At 42.2% G+C, this 21,503-nt stretch overlaps 1 protein-coding gene across 2 annotated transcripts in view; it reads left to right on the top strand.

The window, feature by feature from the left end:
• The window catches only part of OXSR1 (oxidative stress responsive kinase 1), a 187,504-nt gene extending 172,443 nt beyond the window's left edge, over nt 1-15,061 (top strand). Inside the window, exons 12-19 of one of the 2 annotated variants that reach the window (XM_040352780.1) lie at nt 1,508-1,543; nt 4,148-4,168; nt 4,664-4,792; nt 6,921-6,985; nt 8,831-8,883; nt 9,473-9,541; nt 13,006-13,070; nt 14,459-15,061. In XM_040352780.1, coding sequence (XP_040208714.1) covers nt 1,508-1,543; nt 4,148-4,168; nt 4,664-4,792; nt 6,921-6,985; nt 8,831-8,883; nt 9,473-9,541; nt 13,006-13,070; nt 14,459-14,533 — 513 coding nt within the window. In that variant the 3' untranslated portion in view covers nt 14,534-15,061. The remainder of the gene's footprint in view (nt 1-1,507; nt 1,544-4,147; nt 4,169-4,663; nt 4,793-6,920; nt 6,986-8,830; nt 8,884-9,472; nt 9,542-13,005; nt 13,071-14,458) is intronic. The other variant, XM_040352781.1, reaches the window with a different exon arrangement.
• Nucleotides 15,062-21,503: the final 6,442 nt, after the last annotated feature.

The raw sequence follows: 21,503 nt of genomic DNA, 5'->3' as shown, positions 1-21,503 counted from the left end.
TATTAAAAATCCCTTTTTTTTCCTCAGTTTAGGCCGATACGTATTCTTCTACATATTTTTCGAGAAAAAAAATCACAATTAGCGTTTATTGATTGGTTTGCGCAAAAGTTATAACGTTTACAAAATAGGGGATCGTTTTATGGCATTTTTATTATTATTTTTTTTTTACTAGTAATGGCGGCGATCAGCGATTTTTATCGGTACTGCGACATTATGGCGGACACTTTTGACACATTTTTGGGACCATTGGCATTTTTATAGCGATCAGTGCTATAAAAATGCATTGATTACTATAAAAATGCCACTGGCAGGGAAGGGGTTAACACTAGGGGGCGGGGAAGGGGTTAAGTATGTTCCCTGGGTGTGTTCTAACTGAAGGGGGGGTGGACTGACTTGGGGAAATGACTGATCCGTTGTTCATACATTGTATGAACAGACAATCGGGCATTTCTCCCCCTGACAGGACCGGGAGCTGTGTGTTTACACACACAGCTCCCGGTTCTCGCTCTGTAACGTGCGATTGCGCGTCGGCGGCGAGACTGCTCGGCGACATCGCGTATAGCTACGTGATCTCGCCCAGCAGAGCCGACCTGCCGCCGTAAAACTGCTGCGGCTGGTCGGCAAGCGGTTAAGGAGCTGAGTTTTCACTTTATGACAATGCTGGGGTGTGTTCTGTAGTTTACAAACTTAAGCCTGGTACACAATACAGTTTTCTTTTTTTTTTTCGTGAAACCCCACAGGTTGCATGAAAAAAACCTGTCGGCTCTGGTCGGGAGCCACTGTACTAACCATGCAAGGTTAGTCCAGCGATCTCCCCAGCTGAGCTGGCAGGGGGATGGTCTGACAGGAGGATGGTCCTCCCGCCAGAACACTCTGATCAGTGCTCTCAGCCATTGGCTGAGAGCGCTGATCAGGAGTCGGTCAGCTGCTGGTTTTTCAGCATGCACGTCTGACAGAAGCCATCTGAATGGCCGGTTTCTTTCGGACTGACCGACATACACACGGGTAATATGTATGGGACTTTATCCTGGACAGGGCTGATGGACACTTATGATAACTGCAGAGTGCACAGGACAACGCTGGCTTTTTGCCACGATCAACTGGTATTTATTAGCACTTATTCTACAGATATAACAAAACACTTTCAATAGCATACATTTAACAGATTAATAGAGCATATATAGTCCATTGTTATGGTTTACATAAGTTTTAACAGGAAAAAGTCCTTAGTCCTGTGTAAGCTCTGTCCAGATAATCCTGGAGTTTACACAGGACTTCTCTTACCCTATGGGGTAGATATGAGTGGCTAGGGATTAAGGGGTTTGGCAAGTAAGTGACCCTGCTGTTTTTGTCCTGCCAAGTCAGTAACACAGGTTCACTTTAATCTGTATATGTCAGATTTTTATGTAACAGATTGGGATGTTTGCCAAGTGATGGAATGGGGTTTGCATTAGCTGATATCGAATGTCCTGCATCATACTAAATGTCTTGTGTTTATTTCTTTCAGTCTCCGCGTGTGAAAGATTCTCTACAGAATTCTGAGGTAAGTAGTGCTGCTCTCCTCAGAACTATATAGCGTAGCATACCTCTTTATGTTAGATTTTTGACATCTTTATATTAAAATATGTCTGCTGTTTGGTATATGAATACTGGAATGATATTGGGTGACCATGAAAGCCCCAATAAAGGAATTGATGCTCGTGATTTTAAGCATTGAGTCAATTTTGGCAATCTAAATGTTAATTATTCAGCAGAGTGTGCTAGTCAACACCCACAATGTAGAGACACAAGGAGACTTCCAAATTTGTTGATAACTGTACTTGCCATTTGGGTCAGATATCACTATGCAGGTCCTTGTGGGGAAATAAGTACTTGCACTATTTTTACACTGATCTGTATCAGTTATATTTATGCTATTGTAATTACGTGCTCGCTTAGAGTGACCCTGTCATTGCTGGCCTCCTTCTGATAAAGCTAGTTGCCTGGCTTTGTGTAAGTAATTTTCTTTTATAGGTCCAGAGCAAGCATTCAGTAAATGAGCATTAGAATTCATTATGTCTATTCTTGTTCCTGGAACGGGGTTCAGACAGAATTGAAGCCCCAAAACATCAGCATGACAACCAGAGAACTAGCATTCTTAAAGAGTCCCGGGAACATTGCTTTCATGACAGATTTCCATTAAAGTAAACCTGTTAACGAGGGGAAAAAATAATAATAATGTGGTTGCAGAAGTGTGCACACCCTCTTATAACTGAGGCTGTAGCTGTGTTTAGAATTTAGCAATCACATTCAAACTCATATTAAATAGGAGTTGGTACACTCCTGCCATCATTTAAAGTGCCTCTGATTAACCCCTACAGCAAAAGCCATGTTTCCCAGAGAGCTTCCAAAGAATCAGAGGGATCTCATTGTTAAATTGTATCAGTCAGGAGAAGGGTACAAATGAATTTCCAAGGCATTAGATAGATCATAGAACACAGTGAAGATAGTCACCATCAAGGGGAGAAAATATGGCACAGTGACATTACCAAAAATTGGACGTCCCTCCAAGAAGAAAACTGGTCGGGGAGGCTGCCAAGAGGCCTACAGCAACATTAAAGGAGCTGCAGGAATATCTGGCAAGTGCTGGCTGTGTGGTCCATATGACAACAACCTCCCATATTCTTCATATATCTGGGCTTTGGGGTAGAGTGGCAAGACTAAGCCTTTTCTTACGAAAAAAAACAAACATCCAAGCCTGGCAAAATTTTGCAAAAACCCATCTGAAGTCTCCCAAAAGCATGTGGGGGAAAATGTGTTATGATCTAATGAAACCAAGGTTGAACTTTTTGGCCATAATTCCAAAAGATATGCTTGGTGCAAAAACACTGCACATCACCAAAAGAACATTATACCCACAGTGAAGCATGGTGGTGGCAGGCAGCATCATGCTTTGGGGCTGTTTTTCTTCTGCTGGAACAGAGGCCTTAGTCAAGGTAGAAGGAATTACAAATACCAGTGAATATTGGCACAAAACCTTAAGGCTTTTGCTAGAAAGCTGAACGGGAAGAGGAACTTCATCTTTTAGCATCTTTTAGCATGACAACGACCCAAAGCATATATACAAATCGACAAATGAATGGCTTCACCAGAAGAAGATTGAAGTTTTAGAATGGCCCAGCCAGAGCCCAGACCTGAAACCAATTGAAAATCTGTGGGGTGATCTGAAGAGGGCTGTGCACAGGAGTTGCCCTGGCAATCTGTCAGATTTGGAGTGTTTTTGCAAAGAAGAAAATATTGCCAAATCAAGATGTGCCACGCTGTTAGACTCATACCCAAAAAGACTGAGTGCTGTAATAAAATCAAAAGGTGCTTAATCAAAGTATTAGCCACCCACGTAACATCATATGGTCGCGGACCCGGTGCTTCTCTCGGCTCGTCCTCGCCATTGGCGAACCGGGAGAAGGAAAAGGAACTGACCGGCCCCAGATGCTGACTATAGAGATTTCCGGCGGGCCAGATGGTCCCCGTTCGGAGGCCAGGCGCAATGTTATGATGTCACGCCTGGCATCTTCTTTTTGAAAAAATTCCGCTGCCTTGGCTGGGAAGCCAGGATCAATTTTTTTTTTGATTGTTTTATTTCAGGCTTCCCAGCCTAGAGGTGAGATGTTGGGACTTATTGACACCAGATCTCACTGAAAAGAGGACCTGTCAAGCACAATTCCCATTACAAGTGATGTTTACATTCCTTGTAAAGGGGATAAAAGTGATCAAAAAATAAGGTAAAATAAGTGTCAAAATAGAAAAGTAAAATTAACAATAATACATTTTTTTTTTTTTTTAAAAGCACCCCTGTTCTTGCGTGCTCGTTCGAACGCATATGTTACTCACGCCCACATATGTAAACGGCATTCAAACCACACATGTGGTTATAATGTTTGGGGTTCTGTGTAATTTTCTAGCAAAAAAAAAGATTTTTACATGTAGGAGAGAAGTGCCAGAATTGGCCTGGGTAGCAAGTGGTTAAGGTTGTGCACACTTATGCACTCATATTATATATTTTCCTCCATCGAAAAGACTTCAATTTCTTGTACAGTTTATAGGTCACATTTAATGATGGAAAAAGTACTGAAATGATTTATCTTTGTCTCATTTTTTTACATCGCAGAAACCTGACCTTTTAACAGGGGTGTGTAGACCTTTTATATCCATCGTGCATGCATTTTTTATGTATTATTGCTGCGTTTTCAACAGACTTGCTTGACAACCGACACCACCTCCTAACAACATCAACACATAGCCTGCCATTGACCAAAGCAAAAAACACAATACGGTTTAAAAATGCATAAAAAAAAACATTTATGAAAAAATGCAGAACACACTGCAACATGGCATCAACAGCACATACATAGCTGTGAACTTGTCCCAAGGTTGGGATATGGCCGATAAGTGTGGGTCCATGTTATGTGTACAATACTGCATGATATGTCCTATATGACCCTATATTAATGCGTGAAATAAAATAGTCATCTTTTATTTTGGGAATGCATGCACCCTTTTCAAGAAGCAACTTTTTAGTACTCAAGCAAAGTCAGCAGCTTGGGTGTTGGGTTAGTGTAAATGTGCTTTTATGAAAAGCATAAAGTTAATATTCTTCTTTTCATCTGCCTGTATTTGTCTTTAGCTGTTTCCTGGACCAGAGCCGGGCTCAGCCTTTCTCCAGACTCCAGCACAGCCCACAGCCAATCTACCTCAATCATCTGGCCAAGCTCCGCCTACCCAAGTATCTGTTCCTGTGCCAATCACTGGACAGGTAAATAAACAATCATCCATTGTACACTGTAGCTGGAAGGTGGACAGTTTTCTATTAGGTGAATCTATAATGATAACAGACATAACAAGACTATTGTGCATTCTTGCCAGGAAACAAATGATTTGCATTCTGATCTTTTTTTTTTTTTTTAAGTGTTTACACTTTACTTTTAATTTATGCAGAATGTGTGTGTGTGTGTGTGTGTGTGTGTGTGTATGTATGTATGTATATACACACACACACACATTTTTATTTTTAAAGTAGAGCTTGTTACGTAAAGGGAGAGTAGAGTTCCACCTGCTGGCTTAAAAAGAGAACATAAAATATTAATGTACAAGTACAAACCACTTCATATTGGGGAACGTATAGCAGCTTTAGCTTCAGCACTGGCATCTTCTCCCCAGCTTCAGCTGGCTGCTGGTATTTGACCGTCTTGATTGTCCAGGGCAGGATGACGTCACTCCTGCACATTCGCGGCAGTCATTCATCTCAGAACACTGGCGTTGTGTACATTCTGAAGAGGATTGCAGATAGGCATGTACGTTTTTTTGTCATCTTAAATGAAGAGCCTGCCTGTCCACAATTTTTTTTATACATTTGTTTACTTTCAATTGCGCTTTAACCACTTACCCCCCGGACCATATTGCTGCCCAAAGACCAGAGTACTTTTTGCGATTCGGGACTGCGTCGCTTTAACAGACAATTGCGCGGTCGTGCGACGTGGCTCCCAAACAAAATTGGCGTCCTTTTTTTCCCACAAATAGAGCTTTCTTTTGGTGGTATTTGATTACCTCTGTGTTTTTTATTTTTTGCGCTATAAACAAAAATAGAGCGACAATTTTGAAAAAAATGAATATTTTTTACTTTTTGCTGTAATAAATATCCCCCAATAATATATAAAAAAACATTTTTTTTCCTCAGTTTAGGCCGATACGTATTCTTCTACATATTTTTCGTAAAAAAAAATCGCAATAAGCGTTTATTGATTGGTTTGCGCAAAAGTTATAGCGTTTACAAAATAGGGGGTATTTTTATGTCATTTTTATTAATATATATTTTTTACTAGTAATGGCGGCGATCAGCGATTTTTTTTCGGTATTGCGACATTATGGCGGACACTTCGGACACTTTTGACACATTTTTGGGACCATTGGCATTTTTATAGCGATCAGTGCTATAAAAATGCATTGCATTACTATAAAAATGCCACTGGCAGTGAAGGGGTTAACACTAGGGGGCGGGGAAGGGGTTAAGTATGCCTGGGTGTGTTCTTACTGTGGGGGGGGGGGGGGGTGGCCTCACTAGGGGAAACACTGATCTTCTGTTCATACATTGTATGAACAGAAGATCAGCATTTCCCCCCCTGACAGGACCGAGAGCTGTGTGTTTACACACACAGCTCCCGGTCCCCGCTCTGTACCGAGCGATCGCGTGTGCCCGGCGGCGATCGCGCCCGCCGGGCACACGCACGGGAGTCGGGGGCGAGCGCGCCCCTAGTGGCAGCTGAGAGAGAGGACGTTATACTACGTGCTCTCGACCTGCCGACGTAGAACGGCGGTGCGCGGTCGGCTAGTGGTTAAAGGAGAAGTCCAACCTGTTTTGCACTCCTGTGACCTGTTTTCGGCAGAGAGCAGATTTTAGTCTACTCTCTACTGACATCACAGAAATGAGTCCAGGCACCGTGTCATCCCGACTGGGAGTCTGGATCGGCCAGGTGCTTAAACTGACAGCCAGCTCAGCGAGCCGCTAAGACGGCCGCTCCCCACCCCTCCACAGCTCAGCGCTCCAGTGAGCGTGGAGGAGCAGAGCAGGAGAGCTGCTGATTGACAGGCAACAGTTCTCTGATCGGGGAGCCAAGAAAACCACGTTTATGTTCGATGGTTCGGTTCTCAAGGCAGAGGTGGCGGGGGACTGATGCTGCATCCACCTAGGTAAGTATAAAACGGCAATAACCCCAATTCCATACTTCCCTTTCAAGTCTGGATGGACAAAAATACTAATCCTTCCGCAGGTATAATAATTCTCATATATGAACTCTGTGTGTTTTTGTTCTTTGGAGTTCAGATTTAATGTCTGCTTTGTTTAATGTAACATTTCTAACGAAATGTGATTTGTTTAACCTCTGCAGGCTACAGCTCCCGTGCCTCTCATGTCAGAAGAAGCAAAAGTTATCAGTTTAGTATTACGATTAAGGTAATCTCTGTTTTAAGCAATCAGCTTTATACTGGCATGGGCACAGCAGAAGGCTTGCTTAGCCTGTTGTATACCTGGATGAATTCGGTGTATAAAGAGAGAGTACTGTATATAAGCAAATTTTGTCACTGCAAACTGTTATTTGTTTTTAGCCCTGGTTCACACCGCTGTGACTTTGAAATCGTGCTACTTCAGTGCAAATTTCAGTGAGATTTGCACTTCCGAATTCATTGCGGCTTGCGACTTCTTTTAACAGAAGTCTATGCAAGTTGCAATGAAATTGGTAAAAAATAGTGCAGGAACCTTTTTCATAATCACTGCCACATGAATAATTCCACTGCTGGCAGTGGGGTGCGACTTGTCGTGTTTTGAAACTGTCAAATCGCATGACAAGTCACACCGGGGACTAAGATCTAGATGGTTGAAGTTATAGGTAAATCAAAGTTGTTGCTATAAAAGCTGATCTTGGCTCTACCTTTCCAGGTTTCTTCAAAAAGATTGGTCGATAGGTTGAGGATAGTTGAGATCTATTAAGCACTATAGGGGCAAACGTTTGTGGATACCTGACCATCCTATCTATATGAATTTGTTGGACATCCCTTTTAAAACCATGGGCATTAATATGGCATTGTACCCTCCAGCCTCCACTCTTCTGGGAAAGCTTTCCTCAAGATTTTGGAGAGTGTCTGAGGAACTTGTGCCCATTCAGCCAAAAGAGCATTTGTGACGTTGTGTACTGATGATATGATCCTGGCTTTGGTGCAGGGTTACAGCCATACTTGAACAGAAAGGAGTACTTTCCCAAAACTGATGCCGTATAATGTTTGTATGCTGTATCCTATATTGGAAACACTCGATCTTGTTAATTTTGGGCAGCGAGCCATTTACTTTTTGCCTTATAGGTGGGTATGATGGTGAGGTGACCACAGAATTCTGTGAATGCATCTTATCATTATGTTTAGTTTGGGATGTCCAAGTTTGTGGCAGGTTTGCGTTAAACAGTCGTTGTGGCCTCCATGTTTTTCTCAATAAAGGTTTACTTTAAAGTATAACTAAATGCAAAACTTTTTTTCTTTTTTTAGTTTTGGATAGAGAGGGATTGGAACACCTGTCAGGTTTTACTGCTGTCTGTGTCCCCATTAGAGAGATTCACCCTCTCTATTTGTCCTGTTTACCATTATCATTTAAAGTGGGCTAACGGGCGATAAAGCATTAAAACCACCTGCAAAACGTTGCTGCAGTGGCGCTTTGCCGGCGGTATAGTCGCGGTGCCCATTCATTTCAATGGGCAGGATCGGTATACACACCGCTCCAAGGATGCTGCTAGCGGGACTTTTTTTACCCTCCTGCCAGTGCAACGCTCCAATGTGAACGCCCTCGGGCGTTCACACTGGAGTGTGAGGAGCGGCGCTTTGCAGGCGCTATTTTTAGCGTTATAGTGCCTGCAAAGCGCCTCTGTGAAAGGGCTCTTCATTTGCAGGGATTTCCTCTCACTTCCTGTTTGGCTATGGGAAGGGAAATCTCTGCAATGGGATGGTGAAAAGCAAATCTGACAAGGGTTATAACCCTTACTCTATCCAAAATGAAAAAAAACATTGCCTATAGTTCTACTTTAACATACACAAAAGCCCTTTTAACTGTTCCCATTTCTAGTAAAAATATTTTCATAGACTGGATATGTTAAAACTCACAATGTATTTTTTTGTGTACATAATCATTCACTCTTTGGGGATATAAATGTATAGTATATATTTTAACTGTGGTGTAAGAATGCAACAAATCGCACAACATTGAACCAGTCCTAAGACTTCTTTATGTACATTTTATTTTTCTCTCTCTCTCTAGAAACACAAAGAAAGAACTCAATGATATTAGATTTGAGTTTACTCCTGGAAGAGGTAAGACAGTTTTTATTGTGTCTTCATTTTAAGGCCTCCTACACACTGGATGTTATAAAAACACCAGTAGGCTTAGCTGTAGAAAGCTGTAGAATGAGTATTGTAGCTTTTTTTGCAGTTGTGTTTTTCAGCGTCCTTTAACTTATTTTTTTTAGCAACACTATACTCCCATAAAAGCGTATGGCTCCAAAATGCTGATAAACACTGAATTTAGTTTTTAAGCTTTTATCAGCGTTGGAGCATTTTTTACAGCTGAAAAACTCCTCTTAAAACCCACTAGTTCTGGGTTTTTCCAGCAATAAAACACCCCTGCCAAAAAACACCGATAACGGCCTATGTGTGCATGGACACCTATGATAACATGCTGAGGAGATTACTCGCTGCAGAAATAAACGCTAAAAAACAGCAGCTGTAAAAATGCGCAGTGTGCATAAGGCCTAAAACCTTGTGTAGAAAAATGACTGTAATTTTTATATACCATGTCTCTAGTTTATATAAAAGTATTATTATTCATTATCGATAATGCAGTAAGTTATCACAGATATAAGACATCCACTCTCTGCCCACTCAATCAGTGTCTGTTTTCTAGATACAGCCGATGGTGTGTCCCAAGAACTGGTCTCTGCTGGTCTTGTAGATGGACGAGACGTAGTAATAGGTATTTTTTGTTTAAATGTTTCTTTCAAATTAATATATTTCACTATTCATTAAAAGTAAAGTGGGAGTAAAGTGCATACTGGTGCATCACAAAAAATGTGAATATCATCAAAAAATGAATTTATTTCAGTAATTCAATTCAAGAAGTATAACTCACATATTTTTTATATATATATATATATATATATATATATATATATATATATATATATATATATATATATATATATATATATATATATATATATATATATATATATATATATATATATATATATATATATATATATTCATTACATACAGAGTGATATATTTCAAACATTTTTCTTTCTTTTAATTTTGATGATTATGGCTTACAGCTAGTGATAACCTAAAATTCACTATCATCACGGACTGTGGAAAATTTTGCATTTCATTTGGGAATTGGGGCCCCAGAGTCTAAAGGAAGAGTTGAGAGGAACAGAATTCAAGTTTCATGAGGTTCAGTGTGAAGTTTCCACAGTCAGTGATGATTTGGGGAGACATGTCATCTGCTGGTGTTGGTCCACTGTATTTTATCAAGTCCAAAGTCAGCACAGCCTTCTACCAAGAAAGCACGTCATGCTTCCCTCTACTGACCAGCTTTATAGAGATGCTGATTTAATTTTCCAGTAGGACTTGGCACGTGCCCACACTGCCAAAAAGTACCAATACCTGGTTTAATAATCATGGTATCACTGTGCTTGATTGGCCAGCAAACTCACCTGACCTCAACACCATAAAGAACACCTCAGCAGTGCCACAGGCTGATACTGCGCCGCATTGATGCAATAATTCATGCAAAAGGAGCCACGACCAAGTATTTAGTGCATACTATACTGTACATGGACATACTTTTCACTAAGCTACCATTTCTGTATTAAAAATCCTTATTTTTATCAGTCTTATGTAATAATCAAATTTTCTGAGATACTGAATTTGGGGTTTTCACTAGCTGTAAGTCATAATCAACAAAATTAAAAGAAAGAAGTGCTTGAAACAGATCACTCTGTGTGTAATGCATATATATATATATATAAAATATGAGTCACTTTTTGAATTGAATTACTGAAATAAATTCACTTTTTGATAATATTTTAATGAGATGCACCTGTATCTCTGTAGTGTTTTCTCATGTGTGAGTGTTGTTTCTCTCTGGTGCTTCATTCCTGGTCCCTTCAAGCAGATTACACAGCACAGCGCTTGTGCTATGTAATCTGCCCCCCTCTAAACTTAAAAAAAAATGAAACCTACCACTTCCTGTATGCCCTCTCTAATCAGACCTCAATAACCAGGGCTGATCCGCCCTTATCACTGTCGTCAAAGTGCCTCCCTCTGTGATAGGCTGCTGTCCCCTCAGCTCTCCTCTCTCCCCCCTCACCCCTCCTTCCTCTCTGTCAGCAGCCTCTGTCTGTCTCCACTCAGCCCCACGCCCCCCGCCGGTATTATAAAATATATTACAGCTATGAGAAGGGAATTCTGCGGAGGAGGCGAGTGGTCACGTGATCTCCCCGGGTGACGTCTGAGGTCCTGCTTGGTCCCGCCGATAAAAGCAAATCATGGCCGCTGGAGGCGATTTAAAGGCAGTCTACCCCCAAGCTGACATCACTTCCTCCCTATACCCACCGGGTCCCAGAACTTCTCCTCCAGCCCGATAAACCAGCATTGGTGCAACCTTAGTAATTTTGCTCCACACCTTGCCATTGTGCTATGACAATGTGTTCTAATTGAATTTTCCCACTTTATAATACATCACAGCGAATTCTTTTGGAAGCAAGGGACCTTATTTGGATTTTTGATAGCTGCAGATATTGCACAGACCTGTGAATCTTGGCAACAACAATCTGAAAAAAAGTTTTATGTGGATTTGTTCTTTAAAGTGACTGTAAAGGGAATTAAAATAATAAAAAATAAACATGTTATACGTACCTGCTCTGTGTAATGGTTTTGCACAGAGCAGCCCTGATCCTCCTCTTATGTTTCCCCCACTAGCTCTCCTGGGTCCTCTGCCTTTCTGAGTGCTCCCATAGTAGGCTGCATGCTATGAGGCACTCATGTGGCCTTGCTCCCAAGCCGCACTGTGTGTGTCCAGTGACACACAGATTGTGGCTCTGTCCTGTCTTTTTTTTGCCATGGTCCCAGATGACTGTTCCTCATAATTCTACATGCATGCTGTGGCCCAATTTATTCCTGTGGGCATTCCAAGGGACCACTAGAGGCCATCAGGGTCCTAGACTATGGAACGCTTTACCAACCAGCATTCGGTTGGAGGAAAACCACCTGACTTTCAGAAGACAGATCAAAACTCTGCTCTTTTGATGTCATGAGACACGAACAACTAGCGCCCAGAAGCGATTCAGTTCGCATGCGCCGCGCTTTATACGTTTTTCATTCATTCATTCATTCATTCATCATAAGTACAGCCAGCCTGTAGGAATGAATGTAGCTGAAGCCAGCATGCGCAGTAACAAGAGGAGTCAAATAAGGCCATGTTGGTGGGAAAGATAGCTGGATCAGGAAGGAAGGTAGGCTGTATTTAGTGGGAGGCTTTTTTAATCCATAGCCCTATGTAAAGTACAGCTCCAATGACCTGTAGTTTTCTGACTGAACAGTAGAAATATACTTTATGCTGCTGAGAAGGGTGACATTAAAGTGTTTAATAACCCCCCAAAAAATTATAAAGATCCTGTTCCTTTTAAGCATATTATATAGCACACTGCTTGTGCCATGTCATTTGCCCCCCCTGTATCATCTGAAATACCTGGCTGATTCTGATGGTTTCTACCTTCCCCCTGTACTTTTGACTACGATTATATCAGGGCTGCTGAGCCCTGACACCGTTGTCAATGTACGTGCCTCCATCATACGTTGCTATCTGCAGCTGTCTTATGTCTCCCTCTGTCCTCCGCTCCCCCCCCCCGCCTGTCAGCTTTCACTGTCGCTGATCTGTTACTCTCCCCACTGCTTCAAAACTAACGGATGTGTATATCATCCCCTCTGTCAGATATAAAACTCTGTCCTAGTGCCTGTGCTTTATAAAAAAAAATCAGTAGGGGAATCTCGGCCTCGCCCACTGGAGCTATCACATGGGGAGAGCAGAGAGCCTGGAGTCATCTTATCACTGAAAGACACTGTTAAAAAAGGTAGAAATAATTTTTAGTTTTTTTTAATAAAGCGCAGGCACTAGGCTGCATCTTTTTATCTGACAGAGGGGATGATATAAAGATGAGATGGTAGCTTAACAACCACTTTAAAGTAAACTTACTACTATGTCCTTTATCTTTATAGACACTTTATTTGTTAATGTACCTGATTTAGAGGCTTAAACCTGAAAAAATGTAAACGGGTCAAGCTTTTGCCTGTGTTACAGATATACCTGTCCGTCTGTCTTGGGGGAGAATAAGTTACTAGGTCTGCTGCCTCCTAACTAGATATTTTCTGTCTCAGTTGCAGCCAATTTACAGAAGATTGTGGAAGAGCCGGGGGCTAACAGAGCAGTCACATTTAAATTGGTAAGTAATTTGAAATGGTTCGTTACTTTGCAGGCAAAAAAAAAAATGTTTTGCCTGCATTTATTTTGGAGCAGTGATCAGCAGATTGCACCAGTGATCAGCAGATCGCTGGTGCCAGGCAAGTCTCCTTCAGATCTGTCAGTGTTTGCTCGTACATCCCATATGGGCAAGCAGATACAATCTGACAGGAAGAATCAATGAACTACAGGTGGAACATATGTAACATGTTCCAAAAGGTGAAGTTCTCCTTTTAAAGCTGATCGCCAGCTTTTAGTGACATTTAAACTGTTTGTTTGGACCTAACTGGTCCAAATAACTATTTACTTTGCTAAGACTAAGAGATTTCCATCCTATTCACAGAGCAGAATCAAGTTGGGCATAGTTGTGCTCAGGCATTCACAGGCAGCTTTGTATTCTATGAATGCATACGCGGTTTGCGTAAGTCGTACGTCCGGCGTAAAGTTATTCCCCATATATGAGGCGGAACTCATGCAAACGTATGGACCAGGGAACACAGCCGTCGTATTTTACGTCGTTTACGTAGTACGTGAATAGGGCTGGGCGTAGGTTACGTTCACACCGTAGGCAGTGATCCGACGTATCCTAGGGAGTAGTTCCGACGTGATTCTGAGCATGCGCACTGGGATACATCCACGGGACGGGATGCGCCGTTCGTTTTAAGTAGTTGTCTGGCACTCGGCCCATCACTTGCATGGGGTCACGCCTCCTTTGCATTGCTCACGCCCACTTCCACTTACGACGACTTGCGCTTTCCAAACCCAGCGTAGGTGTGGGAGCAAGTGCTTGTGAATACTATGCTTGCCTCTCTGCGCTGCGTCGGCGTAGTGTATATTCGATACGCTACGCCGGCATAAATATGCGCCGATGTATGTGAATCCGGGCCGATGTATATAACCACAAGGATATTTCCCAGAAAGTGATAGTCAATTGTAACGTAGGAGTGGGTAGAGTCTTACAAGCTAGCAATCAACATGGTGGTTTGGAGAATTAAATGATGATGAATAGTGGTCACGAAGGCTTACCAAGTTTAACCAAATGATTCATTTCTGTGCTGCTACAGTCAACTGTTATGTGACCACCTGATGCCAGTGAAGTGAGTGTCTCGGCCTGATTTTGAGAATTTTCCATTCTGGTGTCCGATGCTGAAAATGTAGACAGAAGGATAAACTACTCCCTGTGATTCTGCTTTAAATGAAGGTGGTACAATAGGTTTTACATCAAATTGATGTCTTGCTATAAAGAGTAGTAATGCAGAGTAGTATCTTTTTGTACTTTGTAGGTCATTTAAAACCTATTACAGCCGTCTCACAGCAAGTAAAATGTTCTGTATTAATAATTGATCTGTATGTGCACCATTCTCTCTGTAGGCCTCTGGGTTGGATCCTTCTGACATTCCGGACGATGGAAAACTCATAGGATTTGCACAGCTCAGCATCAGCTAAGCTGCAGTTTTTACGAGCTGCTTCTTAAGGAAACATCTACACCTTCATCTTTCTACGCTTCTCTTGGCCTGAAGAACCACTACTGCCAAAGAATCAAAACTCTGGCTTGTTTTGGAGCTGTAACAACACCTTTTAATTTCTCTCTTAACAGATGGCTCTAACTTAGTGTAACACACACTGAGAAGTCAGAGCTTTGTAACCGACAGCGAACAAAAGTGTTTCCACACATCATTCATTTGGATTATTTTTTCTTCTTTTTATGTGAAACACGCTGGTTGCCTTTCTTAGTGTTGACGGGGCCGTCAGTAGTTTGTGCCGGCTGCCCCTCTGTCACTGTATAGGCTCAGCCAGATCTACTTGTAACTGTTTGTTACTGTTGCCTTATATACTACTGAGGATGGAGCAATGGGTTTCTACCACTCTTAAACACAAAAGGCAAAGAGAAATGAATTTTGGGATCTGATTTTTATTGGCTTTAATTTAAAGTGAACAGAAAAATAGTCTAAATAAAAACATAATAATTTGAAACCGCCTCCTGTCTGGATTTGTATATGCTCAATTTGAAGATAACTTGTGATTCATACATACCTGTCACAGACAGCAAAGCTAGAATGGTGACACCACTTCCTGTGTTAGATGTAGGGAATACACTGTGTCACCTGCAGCCTACTGATTGGACAGTGGCAATACAGTATCACCACTTTGGAGCAGGGGACAAGATAGCAGGGAAGGAAAGAACCAGGAAAATCAGGATAGGAGAGGGATGGGTGGGTCGATTTAGGGAAGGAGAGAACCTGGTGGAGCAGGGGAGGAGAGGGCTGGGCTGGTGGAGCAGGGGAGGAGAGGGCTGGGCTGGTGGAGCAGGGGAGGAGAGGGCTGGGCTGGTGGAGCAGGGGAGGAGAGGGCTGGGCTGGTGGAGCAGGGGAGGAGAGGGCTGGGCTGGTGGAGGAGAAGGCTGGGCTGGTGGAGCAGGGGAGGGGAGAATCAGGGGACGAGAGGGCTGGAGTGGGTGGAGCAGGGGAGGGGAGAATCAGGGGACGAGAGGGCTGGAGTGGGTGGAGCAGGGGAGGGATGAATCAGGGGACGAGAGGACTGGGGCGGGTGGAGTGCAGGAGGAGAGGGCCAGGTGGGTGGAGCAGTTGAGGAGACTTGCTCTCACACTTGGCTACCTCTCTCGCTGAAGCTGCAGGTGTGGGTTCACTGAAGGTGCTGCAGCTGCTGAAGTTTCTTTAGCACTGTATAGTAGAAAATAACCATAAGGTGGCTGCAGCAGCCCCAGTGAGCCCACACCTGCTGCTTCAGTGTGAGAGGTAGATCGGTTCAAGAGCAAGTCTCTCATTCTGCGCTCCTCCAGCCGTATATGTATACAAGACGTTATCTGCTGAGTGAGTGCGGTTCTGTACACTGGTGAGGGGGGAAATGGGAGGATGAGGGTGTTTTCTGTACTGAGGCATCTGAACTTGGGGGGTGGGTCTGTTCTGAGAGGACTGGACTGGGGGTTCACCTGCCGTGAACATTGAAAAAAAAATGTGAGGGTTGTAGCTTGGCGACCTGAGGTCACAGAGTCCCCCAAATTGTGGGGTAGCCTAAGTCCTACCCCACCACTGTTTTTTTGGGGGGGGGAAATAGCTTTCATGAATATAAAAAAAAGATAACACAATAGTTTTTTTGTATAATGTGAACGATGATGTTACGCCAAGTAAATATCTAAAATATCATGCTTTAAAATGCGCACACTCGTGGAATGGCGCCAAAATTCAGTACTTGAAAATCTCCATAGGGCGACACTTTAATTTTTTTTTTACAGATTACATGTTTAGAGTTACAGAGGAGGTCTAGTGCTAGAATTATTGCTCTCGCTCTAACGATCGCGACATATGTAACCTGTGTGTACAGTGGGGATAGAAAGTTTGGGCACCAAAGGTAAAAATTTGTATTAATGTGCATAACGAAGCCAAGGAAAGAAGGAAAAAATCTCCAAAAGGCACCAAATTACAGATTAGACATTCTTATAATATGTCAAAAAAAGGTAGATTTTATTTCCATCATTTACACTTTCAAAATTACAGAAAACAAAAAAATGGCGTCTGCAAAAGTTTGGGCACCCTGCAGAGTTAATATCTTGCACTGCCCCCTTTGGCAAGTATCACAGCTTGTAAACGCTTTTTGTAGCTAACCGAGAGTCTCAATTCTTGTTTTGAGGTATCTTTGCCCATTCTTCCTTACAAAAGTCTTCCAGTTCTTTGGGATTTCTGGGCTGTCTGTCACGCACTGCTCTTTTAAGGTCTATCCATAGATTCTCAGTTATGTTGAGGTCAGGAGATTGTGAAGGCCATGGCAAAACCTTCAGTTTACGCCTCTTGATGTAATCCCCCGTGGATTTTGAGGTGTGTTTAGGATCATTATCCATTTGTAGAAGCCATCCTCTCTTTAACTTCAGCTTTTTTACAGATGGCATCAAGTTACCATCCAAAATTTGCTGAAATTTTATTGAATCCATTTTTCCTTCTACTCGTGAAATGTTCCCTGTGCTCCTGGCTGCAATACAACCCCAAAGCATGATTGATCCACCCCCTTCTCCAAACGTACCTTTGCTCATTCCGGCCAAAAAGTTCTATTTTGACCTCATGGGTCCACAGAACTTGTTTCCAAAATGCATCAGGCTTGTCTATATGTTCATTTGCAAAGTTCAAACGCTGATTTTTGTGGTGAGGACGTAGAAGAGGTTTCTTCTGATGACTCTTCCATGAAGACCATATTTGTACAAGTATCTCTTTATAGTGGAATAGTGTACCACAACTCCAGTGTCTGCCAGATCTTTCTGGAGGGATCGTGCAGTCAAATGTGGGTTTTTAATTGCTTTTCTCACAATCCTGCGAGCTGTTCTGTCTGATATTTTTCTTGGTCTTCCAGATCTTGCTTTAACTTCCACTGTTCCTGATGACTGCCATTTCTTAATTACATTCCGAACAGAGGATATTGACATCTGAAAACGCTTTGCTATCTTCTTATAGCCTTCGCCAGCTTTGTGAGCGTCAACTATTTTCAGTTTCAGTTTTCTAGACAACTGTTTAGAAGAACCCATGGTGCTGATTGTTGGGGCAAGGTCAGATGAGTCTGGGCATTTAAAACCTTTGAGATTGACATCACCTGGTCTTCCCAGATGATGATTGAGAACAATCCATGACACTGGCAGGTCTCAGCTTTGCAAAGGGGGCAGTGCATGCTATAAATTCTGCAGGGTGCCCAAACTTGCAGATGCCATGTTTTTGTTTTCTGTAATTTTGAAAGTGTAAATGATGGAAATAAAATCTAACATTTTTTGACTTATTCTAAGAATGTCTAATCTGTAGTTTGATGCCTTTCGGAGATTTTTCCATCTTTCCTTGGCTTCGTTATGCACATTAATACACATTTTACTGTATCTGGCTCTGATACTAGCCAGTGCCTCACCAGCCACTGACCTCGCCGCACATCCCTGCTGGAGGGGTGGTCTGTGTCGGTAAGCTGGTAGGTTTGTACTGAGGGAGTAGATTGGGAGGGATGATAAAGGATGTTAGGGGAGATCTCTCTGAGGAATATATATATATATATATATATATATATATATATATATATATATATATATAGAAAAAGGAGGTTGGGACTTTAAATGAGGTTCGAGACAGGGTGGGAGTGCAAAACAAGGAAAATATGTTTATTGACATGCAAAACAAGGTGTGATATACTCTCAGAATCGCAGGGGCTGAGCATGTAATTGACGTCAGGATGACGTCAGACGTGGACCACGTGAGCGTAACGTTGATGCGCTGTTGACGCCACCCAGTGCCCTCAATGATTAATACAATATAGTATGAAAAACAAAAAACAGCTTCCCATGAGTATGGGTGGGGGTGAATTGCACTGGGCACAGGGGGTGATTTTGGTGGTCTGCACGTAAAGTGCTTGTTCACACTCGGCTGAACCACAGTTTTACCATCTCCTAATTACTCCCCTGTTTAGCTGCAGAGCAGCAGCTGGGAATATACATATGCTGCAACCGCAATGGTTTGATTTGTGGCTGCAATGGGAATTATAGGTCTTTGGGGGCTTCCTAGTAAATTACTTTTTCTTTAAATAAATAAAAAGGCATATCCCGGTGATCTTTGATCATCCCATGTAGTTCAAGTAGATCTCCACCTCCTTAAAGGTTGCCTACCCCAGCTTTAAGGAGGTACTACTGAAAATAGCAGTAGTTTTAACTATCTTTCTACATAGAATTCACATACATACAGTACCACCACACATACAAGGCTTAATGTATTACTGTAGTGAACCCATTGGAATTAATGGTTCTAGATTGATCATTACCAAGTAGGTTATAAGTAAAAATCTATTACTTTACTACCTAAAGCAAATAAGTGAGTTCTCTGCTGGAACTGCTGTGGTAATATTCTTTTGTGTGTTATGCTGTATGGATGAACTGTGGACATCCAGAGATCAGAGAGATAGAATATCCTGTAAATAAATGACAAAGCGAATTGAACAAGGAGATCAGACACTAAGAACATTCCTCTTACCGACGATCACAGTACAAATGGAGAGTCCAAGGGTTCCCATATAAACCAGGGAATGCTAAAAACAATATTGTAAACTTTGGAAAGCAACGAGGTGATCCTGGAGGTTACACTTGTGATTGTAGTAATGTCTTTGCTATTGTTAAAAAGAAAAACCGATTTATACTTGCTTTCTGTAATGATATTCCACAGAGCAGCCTTGGACCTCCTTGTCTCGAATCCCCCGCTAGCACCGCTGGCTCCTGCTTTACTGCGCATGCCCCCATTGCAATCGAATTGCTATGTGGGCACACGCTTTAAGCTCAATCCTGAGCCATGCTACCTGCATACATAGACAGCTTGGCTCAGCCCCGCCTCCTGCTCTCTCCTCACTGAATTTGGCTGACGGCAGCAAGAGCCAATGGCTCCTGCTGCTGCCTGACATTCCCCATGTGATGAGGGAAAGAAGACTGCAGCTGGGCAACAGCGCTGGATCAAGTGAGAACTCTGGTAAGTATAAGGTGGGTGATAATGCTACTTAAACATTGTGTACCTTAAAGCAGAAGTAAACCCATCGATTTGATAGTTTAAAAAACATTTCACATTCCCAGCATGCCGGAAATGCTAGCTGTCACATTGGTTGTGCTCTTAACCAAATTTTCACACCTTCCAATGGCTGGTGTCATAACTGAATACATGTGCTGCTTTATGGCAGATGCAGATTAAACAGGGGCCAAGAGGGTAGCTTGCTTGGCTGAAAACGATAGGTGGGTTTTCTTTCACTTCAATACAAGGAATGCAGTAAGGAAAACATGTTTAGCCTTTACAACTACTCTAAGCATGTGTGTGGTTTTTCACTTCAGAATATGCTATATAAATGTCTAAGATGTAACAAGACAATGCACAAACAAACATTTTATGCTACAAATGCATAACAAATTGTCTCTAAACATGGTCAAATCAGCAATCCGATAATGCAATAAAATTTTAAAGAACAAACTGAAGCAGTAAAAGTTTCCAAGGGTAAAACTGGCTATACGCTAGTAGAATTTCAAATGAATATTTTAATTAACATGCAAATTCTCAGTACATCTGATGAAATTTTAGTTTGCCGGAGTTGGCAAATCACTGTACAATAAAGTAGGGTCAATACCAATACATAATAGAGGGTTAAATTTCAAACAGTCATATGAGTCTCACCAAATAATAGTCAAAACAGGGTTAAGGGTTTTTACCTGTAAGTCAAAAATATTTAAATACAAATAGCATAGCCTGTATTTGTATGTATTTGCCATGCACCAAACTTCCAAAGGGAAACTGCTGGTCAGCCATTCACCAATAGGGCATGGTATGGTGGGGAGGAGAGGGAGGACAAGAGGTGGGGGTTTCATTGGTAAAAGGGGTGGAAAGGGAGATTTACCACCTTGGCATGGACCAGTACAATGAAGATGAAGTTCAAGACAGTACAGTTGAATATTAAAAGGGACTTGATTTAGCATAATAGTGCAAAGGTGCCCTTCTAGAGAAAGTATTTGTATGAGTGTGCTTCGTTGAGTCCTGGGGGGTGTAAGGGCACTGAGTCATTCAATCCAAAGAGATTCACGTTTTAGGATTTTGCAATCCCAGTCTCCACCTCTCAGGTCTTCCTGAACAACCTTAAGGACATAGGGGCAGATTTTTTTGGTTTGAATCCTGAAAGAATTTGCGCCGTAAGTTACGGCGGCGTAGTGTATCTCTCGCGGCGTAACGGCGCCTAATTCAAATTGGCGAGTAGGGGGGCGTGTTTAATTTAAATGAAGCGCGTCCCCGCGCCGAACAAACTGCGCATGCGCCGTCCCTAAATTTCCCGCCGTGCATTGCGCTAAATGACGTCGCAAGGACGTCATTGTTTTGACGTGGATGTAAATTACGTCCAGCCCGATTCACGGACGACTTACGTAAACAAATTTTTTTTTTTTAAATTGCACGCAGGAGCGACGGCCATACTTAACATTGAGTACGCCACCAAACAGCAGCTTTAACTATACGCCGAAAAAAGCCGACTAGAGACGACGTAAAAAAATGCGACGGCCGCTCGTACGTTTGTGGATCGTCGGAAATAGCTAATTTGCATACGCGACGCGGAAAACGATGGGGACGCCGAAGAATTGCTTCTTCGATCCGAAGACGTACGCCTGTCGGATCTAACCCAGATGCCGTCGTATCTTGTTTTGAGGATTCAAAACAAAGATATGACGCGGGAAATTTGAAAGTACGCCGGCGTATCAGTAGATACGCCGGCGTACTCGCTTTGTGGATCTGCCCCACAGAATCTAACTACATCAAATTGGAATCTATGGCGAATATCCACATGGCGTGTGTGTGTGTATATATATATTTTCACACTTTTCAATCACTTTAATCTTTACTGAGTATAATTAAACAGGCTACATTAA

Source organism: Rana temporaria, chromosome 5 (genome assembly GCF_905171775.1).
Source record: "Rana temporaria chromosome 5, aRanTem1.1, whole genome shotgun sequence".
Lineage (NCBI taxonomy): Eukaryota > Metazoa > Chordata > Amphibia > Anura > Ranidae > Rana > Rana temporaria.
This window is presented reverse-complemented; position numbering and strand designations above follow the sequence as displayed.